Raw genomic sequence first — 12,731 nt, 5'->3', positions numbered from 1 at the left:
AATGGTTTTTATTGCCTTTTGTCTTTCTGTGGTTAGATGTCACAAGATGTTGTTTTTTAGGATCATGTCTTGTTGCAATTGTAAAGTATTGCGTTCATTATTTTGCTCTTTCATTGTATTTTTGTGCCTGTAATGTTTTTTCAGAAAGTTTTGATATGTCCATTTTTGGACATAGGTGTCTATTTTTGCTTTTTGGTTTGGGTCTATTCTTGTATAGTTTCTTCTATTGATTGTCTTCTCTTGCAATGTATGGCGTTGTGGTGTCGCTTTCTTATTTTTGCTTTGTCCGATCAGTCAAAAGTCAAATGTGGTTGTTGTAAAAAATTTTTGGCATATTTTATTGTATGTGCCATATTTAGGTTTAGTTTTGATTTTTTTTTTTCATTTTTTCATGCCAGAACAAACGTGCTACAATGGCCACTGTGTCAGAATCGAGCCAATCGGCGCAGGGGAGTGTGGTGAGTAATTATGTCAATTTCCTTACTATTCGCAGTCATTTGTAGTTTTTAAAATAATTTCTTTATACAATTTTTACAGGCTTCTTCAAGTGAGGGTGAAGGAAGTCAGCGGGAGCAGAGAGGTCAGGGCCAAGGTGTGGCGTCAGGACGGCGAGTGAGTATTTTTATTAAACAATTTCTTTTTTTTTTTTTGATTAGCATCCTGCTTTCACTAGGGATGTTTAGTAAGCTTACATTCAAACTTTTCAGGGTAGCAAGTATTGGGGGAAGGTAGCAAAGGTGAAACAACCAAAACATTCAAAAATACAGGTGTAGAAACCATCAATATACATATATCAAATGACAAAGGATAGGGCCAAGGTACATATCATGACAGGTGCTGGTGTTTGTTAATATTTGCATATTTGTAACCTTTTCTGTTTGTAATTTTTCTAGGTTTCACAACGGGACCATGGAGTCATTGATGTGGAGCTCCTCATATCAAGCATCCAGGAGCGTGGCCCGTTGTGGGACAGCCGTGACTCCCGGCACATGGACCAGGTGGTGTTGAGGCGTTTGTGGGTAGAGGTGGCAAAGTCGCTGTGGGAGGGCTTTGACATAGCTCCTGCAAAGGACAAAGCCAACTTTGGTGAGTATTGCTGATACGCCGTGCAGATACGTTGCTATGACCCACCATCTTTCCAGGATAAACACAACCGTGTGTGATGCAATAAACACCTAAAGTTTTGCATCGCACACGGTTGTTTTATCCATTTCAAATGCTACATATGTAACCTTTTTTTTCCTTTGCATTCACAGTTAAAAGGTTGAGGATCAGATGGCGATCCATCAAGGACCGTTTCAATAAGGGGCTACGGGCAGAGGAGGAGCGCTCGAAGAGTGGTGCTGCTGCGGCCAAGTCTGTGCCCTATAAATATTCCAAATGTTTACAGTTCTTAAGACCAGTCCTTGGCCGCCGTCAGTAAGTATTTTGTCCACAAAACATATTGCACAGCCCCATTACAGTGCCCAGCCACATAGCCTACTGCACAAACACATAGTACATTGCCCAGCCACGTACATTGTGCATCCACATAGTATATTGGCAGGTAACAATATCGCAGCCACATACCACACGTTCTAGCCACGTATCCACATAGTATATTTCACAGGCACATACTGTATTGCCCATCCATGTAGTCAGCGTAACATATTGGCCATCCACGTAAATGTATCCCTATTAAAATGCTATATAGGCCATTAGTTAATTTTTTGGGTTAAGCGTGAGTCCTTGTAGTCCATGACAGGTTAAGTTCTGAGTCAGGGTAGTTCTGATTGCAGGAATAATGATGAAGTCTCGATCACATGAGTCTAACATCATGGTCGTTCCTGCAATCAGATCAGTGAAATCACTGGTTTTTTTTTTATTTAATTTTTTATCTTGACATTAAATTTTCAACTATTTTTGTGGCATAGGCAGCTTCCAGAAAGAGTTTTCGATTACAAAATTTTTATACCCACAGTGGTATACGGTCAAAATGCTTTGACAGCGGGAATGTTCATGATTGTTATCGTCGGCCCTAACGGTCAGCTGGCGATAACAATCAGAAATTATTTATTGGCCACACAGACTGTGAGACAGAGGATTTGTATTATTGTGTAATGTAATGCTATTTTTATTCCAGGAGTTGGCGTATGGGAGAGGTTATTCATTGAAGACTAATTTTTTCATTATCTTTTCACAGGACACACAGCAGCACCCTCGAGAGAGCTCGCCCCGCAGAAGCGGTCCTTCATGAATCGCCATCTGATCCATCACAGCCCTCCCACAGCGACAGCAGGCTTGCACCACCATCTGGTGAACCGGCAGCCGGTACATCAGGTGTTCCCCTGGCCGAGGCCTCTGGCGCACCTTCGTTTGGGTATTCCCGACAGCGCCAGCGGGCCTCGGACAGGCCAACCATGCCCGAATTTTTGCATTTGAGCACGGTTTTCCAGAACTGTTTCAAGGCGTTGAGCGATAACATGGACACTCGTCTGTCCAATATCGACCGGCGCCTTGAAACAATTGAAACCGAGCTCTCAAATCCGGCAAAACATTTTTTTAGTACCATTGCTAAGGGCATGGTGGAACACCTTACGCCGGAACTACAGATTTCAGTGATGCAGTCCTGCAACACTTCCTACGTGAGGGCTCTCCAGCAGGCTGGGGTCATGCAGTCAGCGACAATGGCAGTAGTGCCGTCGCTGGCAAGCATGACTCCCACTCCTGCTGGAGAGCCACTCCAGCCACCCCACCGTGGTCCACGTGCCGAGCGACGCCACCACAGGCACCATATAGTGCCGCCGACTCCTGCTCCTGCCATGCCTTCATCCTCCCGTAGGCGTCATCATGCTGGGGAACCTGCCACAGGACCCAAAAAAAAAAAAAAAAAGAGGAAACACAGACGGGCACACAAAGAGGCTCTGGTTGCTGTTCCAGTGACAACACCAACGTAGGGGCTCGAGTCGCAGTAGGAGCAGCCATGGCCAAACAAGGCTTGTGTTGCCTCCTCCCTCCCCTACAGAGGTGGCGGTTTCCTCCCCAGTATACCCTGGGGAGGGTTTGGATCTCCCATCAAGTCTACTTGACTATGTATCCTCCTCTTCGCCATCATCGTCATCTTCTCCATCATCCTCCCATTTCTCTCACCATTCCAGAGAAGACACCTACCATTCCCCTCTGGTGGCACAGGTGGAAACCCCCTAAGTTTAAGAACCCTTTTTGTTTTCTGTTTTCCCCCAATAAAAAATGTTATTTTTAAAAAACACTATTTGTTATTATTTATGCTATTATTTTCCAGAATTTTTCTCGGCAAATCACGCCATGTGCTGTCTACACATATTTTGTGCTTCAAACACCTCATATATGCAATGTCAGACACTATTTTTTCAATTTTTAGTTTGTCTTTTTTTGGGTGTCTCTCATTGCTGTATGAGGTGTTCACACTTAATGCAGCAGCGAAACAGACAATGATGCAGATCACTGCAGCGTCCGCTGGTTGGTCCCTGGAGAGCTGTCACAGACATCTCTCCAGCGAACAACGATGCAGAGGCCCACGTACATCATGTTGATAAGCGCAGGGCCACGCTTCAGATATTTACCCTGGTTTCAATTGGAAAACATCGCTGTTATCGTTGCTTATCAGGTAAAACACAAAGATACAGGTCGATCAGACAAACAAGTATATGTAATATTATGGTATAAAAATTGTATTTGAATCGGTATAGAATTTAAAAACTTTTTTCTTTAATATTTTAAAAACAACAGGTTCAAGTTTTTATAGGAACATTAAATTTGTGAACTATACTTAGATGCAAAATTTGACATATACCAAACCAACCTAAACGGAACTTTGATTGCACATTTAATGGAAAATTATTTTTTTTTAATATATTTCTAACTGTCACAGTAGAGGTATTATTGGTGTAGTTACAATCAGAAGACAGTCCAAAAGTAACATTACTACACCATTTGATCTTGCCATGACACACGGCCAACATCTGACACAAAATAGGCCGCAAAACGATCACGCATCTGCGCAATTTCCACACTTGTCCTCAGAGGATGATCATGGTAATCGGGCAAGGGGTTGGCTATGGGTTCATCCAGTTCAACATTTATTCTCTCTTTGGCCATAATGAAATTGTGGAGAACCACACAAGCCTTCACCACCTCATCCACTGTTTCAATTTTAAGATTAATGGCCGATCCCAATATCCGCCATTTGGAAACGAGGATGCCAAAGGCGCACTCCACAGTCCTTCTGGCCCTGGACAGTCTGTAATTGAAAACCCTTTTTGTATGGTCCAAGCCCCGACTGGAGTAGGGTTTCAATAGGTTGGCAGACATTTGGAATGCCTCATCCCCTACCACAACAAATGGCATCGCCGGGCCTTCGGTGTGGGGAAGAGGTCGTGGCTGTGGGAAATTAAAATTGTTTCCATATAACTTTTGGCCCATATCCGACTCTTTAAATGTGCGCGAGTCATTTGCACGCCCAAATGCACCAATGTCCACTGCGAGAAAACGGCAGTCCGCACCGGCAATTGCCATGAGAACAGTTGAAAAGTATTTTTTATAATTGTAGAAAAGGGATCCACTTTTCGCAGGCTTGGTAATCCGAATGTGCTTTCCATCGACAGCGCCAATACAGTTTGGAAAATTACACACTTGGTTGAATTTCTGTGCGTTGGTCTCCCAGATTGCACTTGTAGGGACAGGTAAATATTCCTCCCGGAGATTATCCCACAAAGCGCGGCATGTCTCAGCAATAATTCCTGAAAGAGTGGAGACTCCAATCCGGAATTGAAAATGAAGTGACCTAAACGTTTCTCCGGTAGCCAGGAAACTGCAAAGAAGATAAAGAAATTTTGAATAAAGCACATTATAATTTATAAAAGTACATTGACCATTACAATTGAAAAAAATTAATAAAATAAAATAAAAAGTAAATAGATATCACAGTCATTCAAACAGCAACGTACCGTAGAGTCACCAGCAGCCGTTCCTCTGCGGAAATAGCTCTCCGGAGCTGCGTGTCCTGCCTGCTAATGGATCCTTCCACCCGACGCAGAAGATAGCGGAAGCTCTCCTGTGACATCCGGGTATATTCGAAATATTTTTCCCGGTTGTCATTCAGTTCGCCAAACAAGCAATGGTATGCTCCACGACTCTCCCGGACTTCAACTATAGGGTGGATCCAAAAGCGGCGACGACTCCATCTCCGTCTTTCCCTTTCCCTTTCATTAAAACAGGCAACAGCATAGGCATGAGCCAAGGCAAATTCCATATCCATATCCATGTAGATACTGTTCATGGTTCGCTCCATCATGAATACCAGCAAAATGTGAGGAATTCATCTCTGCCAGGGTATATACACATTTGTTAACACCAACCCTCTTCTAGCCATTGGTGGTTCTTTATCTATTGTGTAGACACTTTTTATTGTGGGTGGGGGATGATGAATGACTCACTGCACTAAAAACGCATGCGTCTAAAAACGCTGCGTTTTTTGGTAAAAACGCAACTGCGTTTCAAAAACCCGCAGCGTTTTGCGACGCATGCGTTGAACGCATGCGGCGCAAAACGCTGCGTTGTACATGCGTTTTGGTGCGTTTTAGTTTGCGTTGTGCGTTGCGGCGACGACGCTGCGGCGCACAACGCAAATGTGAACTTAGACTAAGTATCTGTTTACCTTGATGACATGTCATATTTATAATACTGGTTTAACCTGCATGGGTTCCTGCTCATATCAAGCTGTACATCAAAGAATCACAGACTTATAGGCTGCCTTCTCTGAGTATCTCTCCATGGGTGTTCAATGAGATTTAGATACTGACTCACTGCTGGCCAGTTCTGCACTCTCCAGTGCTTTGTTTCCATCCATTTCTGGGTACTATTTAAAGCAGAGGTCCCCCAACCTTTCTGACCTTGAGGGCCACATCCAGCTATGAAAGAGGGTCGTGAGCCACATTCAGCTTTGAGAGAGGGTCGCGAGCCACAACCAGCTCCTTCCCCACTCACAGTAGTGACACTGAGAGCCTCCATTACTGGTATAATGACAACCAAAGCTTTTCCACTGAAATCACACCAAGGCAGGATGCCAAGCTCCAAGGTCTCCTATCTCACCCCATTCAGATCTACTCTTCTGTACAGGGCGACACACAAAAGTCACCAACTAGAGATCAGCTCTTAATAATTATTTACACCTGGTGCTAATGCACCAAGCTGGCAAGCAGCCGCGAGCCACACATCACAGGCTCACGAGCCACATGTGGTTCCCGAGCTACAGGTTGGGGACCCCTGATTTAAAGTATGTTTGGGGTCATTGTCCTGCTGGAAGACACATGACCTAGAATGCAAACACAGCTTTCTGACGCACTACATTGAGACTCAAAATCCTTTGGTAATGTTTAGATTTCATGATTAGTGATGAGCGAATATACTCGTTTCTCGAGCATGCTCGGGGGTCCTCCGAGTATTTTTTAGGGGATTGCCTTGTTGTTTGGGAATCCCCACATGTACTTATGCTGGCTAACAGATATAAATCATTCAGCTGCGGCAAGAAAAACTAAATCTCCGAGCACTAAAAAAATACACGGAGGACCCCTGAGCGTGCTCGAGAAATCTCGAGTAACGAGTATATTCGCTCATCACTATTCATGATGCCTTGAACCCAGTCAAGGCACCCAGTGCCAAAGGCAGCACAACAACTCCAAAACATCTTTGAACCTCCACCATATTTAACTATAGGTACGGAGTTCTTTTCTTTGTAGTCTTTATTCAGTTTTGATAAACAGTAGAATGATGTGCTTTACCAAAATGCTCTATCTTGGTTTCTCACCACAAAATGCTTTCCCAGAAGGATTTTGGCTTACTCATGTACATTTTGGTAAACTGCAGTCTAGGTTTTTTATGTCTCTGTTTCAGCAGCTGGGTCGTCCTGGGTCTTTCTGGCATAGCCATTTCATTCAAATGTTGACAGATATTTCCCGTTGACACTGATGCACCCTGAGCCGAAAGGACAGCTTGAATTTCTTTGGAACTTGATTGGGGCTGCTTATCCACCATCCGGACTATCCTGTGTTGCAACCTTTCAATAATTTTTCTCTGCCGTCCACGTACAGGAAGATTAGCTAAAGTGCCATGGGTTGTAAACTTCTTGATGATGTTGTGCACTGTGGACAAAGGAACATTAAGATCACTGGAGATGGACTTTTAACCTTGAGGTTGTTGATATTTTTCAACAGTTTTGATTCTCAAGTCCTCAGACAGTTCTTTTCTCTTTCTGTTCTCTGTGGTTAGTGCGGCATACAAAGAGAGAAAATGCAAATGTTGAATCAATTTCTCTCCTTTTTGTCTGGTTTCAGGTGTGATTTTTATATTGCCCACACCACAGCTGAGTTTGAGGAGCTTCACATGCTTGAAACAAAGTTGTTTATTTACAATTTTATAAAGGTGCCAACAATTTTGTCCAGCCCATTTTTGTGGTTTTGTGTGAAATTATGTGTAATTTGCCTTTTTTTTCTTTTTTTTGTGTTGTTCCAATACACACAAAGGAAATAAAAGTGTGATTAACTAAGGCTGTGGAGTTGGAGTCATGGAGTTGGAGTAGGTGTCCATTTTGGTTGTCGAAGTCAGTATAAAACGTACCAGCTCAACACCTAAAATATATAATAAATTGGGTGCAGTAGTACAATACAGAATGTGCTGTGTTTGGGAAAGTTATGAAATGTCCTATAAATGTCTGTTCTATGTGTGCTACGCTTTATGTACATGCTCAGTAGTGAAGCAGGGCAGTGGAGTCGGAGTGGGAGTCGTGAGTCAAGGAAATTGAGGAGTCAGCGTCAGAGGTTTGGCTTATCAATGCCACAGCCCTGTGTATCACAAAACATGAGTAATTGCAATAACTTTCTGGGAGAAATACTTCATTTTCTGGAACAGTTTCAAGGGTGCCAACACTTTCGGCCATGACTGTATACCACAATCCCTAAGATCTCCACTTCTGACTGTAGTTGACAGTAGAACTCTCGCACTCAAACGCCCCCACATTTTCCATTTATTCATTATTCAAGCTTCCTGAAAGGCTCAGGCTAGGTTCACATTAGCGTTTGAGTCCACAGCGTATTATCCGCATGCGCAAACGCATGGAAAAATGCAGGCAAATGCATGCTTTTGCAGCGTTTTTTATCCGCATCATCTTACGCATGATGGCAAAGAAAACGCTACATATGCATGTGTTTTTGCATGCGTTTGCATTGTTTATGTGCATGCGTTCAATATTTCCAATGTTTTCCAGTAGCTTTTCCTTGACATCAGACACCCAATGGGCGTGTCTCATGTGGTTCCTATATATATAGACACACTGCACTAAGGAAATCCTCATCATTTGCTGCTGTATCCTGCTGCAAGATGGATCTTTACATGGAGAGCTTCTATGCTAATCTTTGGATTTACAATTGAAATTGGCTCTTGCCTTTGCTTTTGCTTGTCAAGTAGAAAGAAAAAGAAACAAAAAAGAGCAAGACTGAGAAGTCGTCATTGCTACTAGCAACACCCCATCCTTGAACTCTGAGAAAGCCGTGGAGCCTACCACTCGTTATACACCGAGCTACGTGCAAACCCTCAGAAGTTTTTTGACTACATGAGGATGTCTGAACGAGTTTCGATGACTTGCTGCAATGTGTCCAAGGATCCATTACGAGGCATGACACACAACTCCGTAGAGCAATTTCTGCTGAGGAACGTCTGTTGGTTACCATGAAGTATGTAATTGTGAAAAACAAACACATGTTCATAGTATTATTGTTAGAAAACCCATGTATTAATTTTTTTATTTCCATTTTCTGTTCGGCAGATTCCTGACTACCGGAGAGACCTTATCATCTCTCCATTTCCAGTTCCGGATTGGAGTGTCCACTCTTTCTGGGATTGTTGGAGATACCTGCAGGGCTTTATGTGACGTTCTGCGTCAAGATTTCCTCCCCCAACTGACAACTGAACACTGGCTTGAAAATGCTGAAAATTCAAGGACAGTTGTAATTTTCCTAACTGTGTGGGGGCTGTGGATGGCAAACACATTCAGATTATGAAACCCGCTGGAAGTGGAACTAAGTATTTTAATTACAAAAAATACTTTTCTATTGTTCTCATGGCAATTGCAGATGCCGAATGTCAATTTGTCGCCGTGGACCTTGGCTCATTTGGACGAGGAAATTACTTAGACATTCAAAAACTCTGACATGGGCCAATGTTTTCTGTATCTTTGTGTATTTTAATGTTACGTACCGATTAAAATTGGTTTTAAAATTTGAAAATTTAAACCTAGTCCATGCCTATTTTTCCCTGATAATATTTTGGGGATTGTTGGTTTATGGGCCAATGTTTGTATCATAATAATTTCAATTTTCCATAGCTATAACCTCTTCCCAACACTGAAGGCCCGCCAATGCCATTTGTTGTGGTTGGGGATGAGACCTTTCAAATGTGTGCCAACCTCCTAAAACCTTACTCAAGTAGGGACATGAATCACACCAAATGGATTTTCAACTACCGACTGACAAGGGCACGAAGAACTGTGGAGTGTGCCTTTGGCTTGCTGGTATCCAAATGGCACAGACATAAATCTAAAAATGGAGACAATTGATGAGGTTGTGAAAGCATGTGTTGTTATGCACAATTACATCCTGGCAAAAGAGCAACCAAACTTAGAACCTGAGGAATCTGTTACATTGCATGATTACCAAGATCACCCTCTAAGGACTACAGTGAAAGTTGCCCAGATGAGGGATAAGTTTGCTGCATACTTTATTTCTGATAATGGATGTGTGGCATGGCAAGACGGAATGGTTTAAGCCGCTAGGTATGAACCTGTAATATAAAAATGTACCCGTAATATAAAAATGTACCCGTAATGATTAAATGTACCTGTAATGTTTAAATGTACCTGATGAAACGCTGCGCTCACAGACACAAATGTGAAACCAGCCTCAGACATACAGCTCTGGCAAAAATTAAGAGACCACTGCAAAATGTTCAGTTTGTCTGATTTTTCTCTTTATAGGTATATTTTTGAGTAAAATGTAAATTATTTTATTCTATAAACTTCTGATAACATGTCTCCGAATTTTCAAGCAATAATTTTTGTATTTTTTTTCTGACAAAGAAAAATAGTCAAAATAAAAAAAAACAACAAAAAAACAGTGCTTTCAGACCTGAAATAATGCAAAGAAAACAAGTTCATAATCATTTAGGAACAACAATACTAATGTTTTAACTCAGGAAGAGTTCAGAAATCAATATTTTGTGGAATAACCATGATTTTTTAATCATAGCTTTCATGCGTCTTGGCATGCTTTCCACCAGTCTTTCACACTGCTTCTGGCACAAAAATGTAAGCAGTTCTTCTTTGTTTGATGGCTTGTGACTATCCACCTTCCTCTTGATTACATTCCAGAGGTTTTCAATGGGGTTCAGTTCTGGAGATTGGGCTGCCCATGACAGGGTTTTGATGTGGTGCTCTCTTAATTTTTGCCAGAGCTATATGAGAGCTGTGCATCTGTGTGCCACAAAAGTGTATCCATTGGAATGCCATGGGTAGCTGGAGCTACAGCGGCGCTGCTACCACATTTTATTCAAAAATATACCTATAAAGAGAAAAATCAGACAAACAACATTTTGCAGTGGTCTCTTAATTTTTGCCAGAGCTATACAAATCGGTTACACACAGCAAATACAGTTAGGTCCAGAGATATTTGGACAGTGACCGAATCTTCGTGATTGGGCTCCACATGTACTGGTAATTATTTTTTATTTAAAATTAAACAACTGAAATGCAATTTGAAGTGTAGACTTTCAGGTTTAATTAAAAGGGTTAAACAAAAATATCCTGAGAAACATTTAGGAATTGCAACCATTTTCCTACAAAGAATCCTCATTTCATGGGCTCAAAAGTAATTGGACAAATTAATTTTACCATAAACAAAATGTTTATTTTTATGCTTTGTAGAGAATCCTTTACAGGCAATGACTGCCTGAAGTCTGGAAGCCATTTATGTTACCAAACCATGGGTTTCCTACTTTGTGATGTTTTGCCAGGGCTCTACTGCAGCTGACTTCAGTTGTTGCTTGTTTGAGGATGTTTGTGCCTTAACCCCATAACGGCCAAAAATGAAAAGAGGGGCACACTACTTGTTGGTATAAAAATAAAAATAACAATAACAGCAAAGGGGTGCACTACCTAGTCTAAATATAGCAATATGGAACCGCAAAAAAAAGATTAGACTAATACGGTATGCACAACCACAGCCCATATTAAAGTATCAAAACCTTTATTAACACCTCACAATATGTATAAAAACACTTAAAACACAATACAAAAATCAATACATAAATCACACCCCAAGAAAGCGCCCTATTATTGCAACGTGAACATCACAAATAACATAGAATATGGAATATACAGTTGCATACTGAACCCCATGTGCACCAAGATGCCAGCCCTGAGCCTGGGATATGCTTAATCAAACAGACAATCTAAACATCCTGGCCCCATAGATATGTGGTGTTACTGGAACAACAAGTACTCAATAAATGTCCTTTGAGATGGATAAAAAAGGACCCAAACCAATAAATAAATAAATATATATATATATATATATATATAATATCAGATGTATACAACCTGATCAATTGCATATGCAGAGTCAAAGTCCAAGATTCCCTGTTCCTAGGGTGATTGAAAGAGCAGGCTGGTCAGTGGGAGCACACAGAGCCATTGTAATGCAGGGCTCAAAAAAAGCAAATTCCCTATCAAAGGGGAAGAACCTGGAATAATAACCTTAAGGGCAGTCTCACACGTCCAGATAATTCCGGTACTGGAAAAATCGGTACCGGAATTATCCGTGTCCGTGTGCCCGTGCGTTTCTGTGGCACATCAGTGTGGCACACGTGCGGCACATGTGTGCCACCCGTGTGCCCACTGGGTACCACACACACCGTGCAGGAGACAGCGCTAGAGATAAGCGCTGTCCCCCCCCCACTGGTGCTGAAGCCGCCATTCATATCTTCTCTGCAGCAGCGTTTGCTGTAGAGAAGATATGAATAATCGTGTGTAAAATAAATATCCATGTCCCCAACACCCTCCCACGCCCCTGTGCGCCCCCCCCCCCTTCCCCCCGCTGTTATTAAAATACTCACCCGGCTCCCTCGCTGGCTGGCGCTGCTTCCTGTCCTGGCCGCAGCTTCTCCTGTATGAGCGGTCACATGGGGCTGCTCATTTACAGTAATGAATATGCGGCTCCACCCCTATGGGAGGTGGAGCCGCATATTTATGACTGTAATCGGCGGCCCCACGTGACCGCTTATACAGTAGAAGGTGCGGCCAAGACAGGAAGCAGCGCCAGCCAGCGAGGGAGCCGGGTGAGTATTTTAATAACAGCGGGGGGGCGCATAGGGGGTGGGAGGGGGGTGGTGACATGGATCTTTATTTTATACACGATTATTCATATCTTCTCTACAGCAAACGCTGCTGCAGAGAAGATATGAATGGGGCTTCAGCACCAGTGGGGGGGACAGCGCTTAATGTAGCGCTGTCTCCTGCACGGCACACGGACTGCACACGGACAACATCCGTGTGCGGTACGTGTTTTACACGGACCCATTGACCTTAATGGGTCCGTGTAATCCGTGCGCTCCCATGAACACTGACATGTCTCCGTGTTTGGCACACGGAGACACGGTCCGCAAAAAAT

The 12,731-nt window shown here is 42.7% G+C and overlaps 2 protein-coding genes across 2 annotated transcripts; one reads left to right on the top strand and one right to left on the bottom strand.

The window, feature by feature from the left end:
• Nucleotides 1-344: 344 nt before the first annotated feature.
• Nucleotides 345-2,936, top strand: LOC138642259 (uncharacterized). The gene is made up of 5 exons (XM_069730317.1): nt 345-458; nt 538-612; nt 894-1,086; nt 1,257-1,419; nt 2,183-2,936. The coding sequence occupies exons 1-5, from the start codon at nt 414-416 to the stop codon at nt 2,934-2,936; spliced, it is 1,230 nt and encodes a 409-aa protein (XP_069586418.1). The 5' UTR covers nt 345-413.
• Nucleotides 2,937-3,165: 229 nt separating this feature from the next.
• On the bottom strand, nt 3,166-5,588 carry LOC138642233 (uncharacterized). Its single transcript, XM_069730277.1, has 2 exons — nt 4,965-5,588; nt 3,166-4,828 (listed from the first exon to the last, which is right to left on the bottom strand). The coding sequence occupies exons 1-2, from the start codon at nt 5,309-5,311 to the stop codon at nt 3,943-3,945; spliced, it is 1,233 nt and encodes a 410-aa protein (XP_069586378.1). The 5' UTR covers nt 5,312-5,588; the 3' UTR covers nt 3,166-3,942.
• Between the last annotated feature and the right edge of the window lie 7,143 nt (nt 5,589-12,731).

Source organism: Ranitomeya imitator, chromosome 6, assembly GCF_032444005.1.
Source record: "Ranitomeya imitator isolate aRanImi1 chromosome 6, aRanImi1.pri, whole genome shotgun sequence".
Lineage (NCBI taxonomy): Eukaryota > Metazoa > Chordata > Amphibia > Anura > Dendrobatidae > Ranitomeya > Ranitomeya imitator.
Note: the sequence above shows the minus strand (reverse complement) of the source record. Positions and strands in the feature narration are given on the sequence as shown.

What these genes read in the sequence shown, in the direction of transcription:
- LOC138642259 (XM_069730317.1), top strand. Translation starts at nt 414, where the DNA reads ATGGCCACTGTGTCAGAATCGAGCCAATCGGCGCAGGGGAGTGTG. An exon ending in AATCGGCGCAGGGGAGTGTG is followed by an intron (nt 459 to 537) that starts GTGAGTAATTAT and finishes CAATTTTTACAG; the next exon opens with GCTTCTTCAAGTGAGGGTGA. An exon ending in CCAGTCCTTGGCCGCCGTCA is followed by an intron (nt 1,420 to 2,182) that starts GTAAGTATTTTG and finishes ATCTTTTCACAG; the next exon opens with GACACACAGCAGCACCCTCG.
- LOC138642233 (XM_069730277.1), bottom strand. Translation starts at nt 5,311, where the DNA reads ATGATGGAGCGAACCATGAACAGTATCTACATGGATATGGATATGGAA. An exon ending in CGGCTGCTGGTGACTCTACG is followed by an intron (nt 4,829 to 4,964) that starts GTACGTTGCTGT and finishes TCTTCTTTGCAG; the next exon opens with TTTCCTGGCTACCGGAGAAA.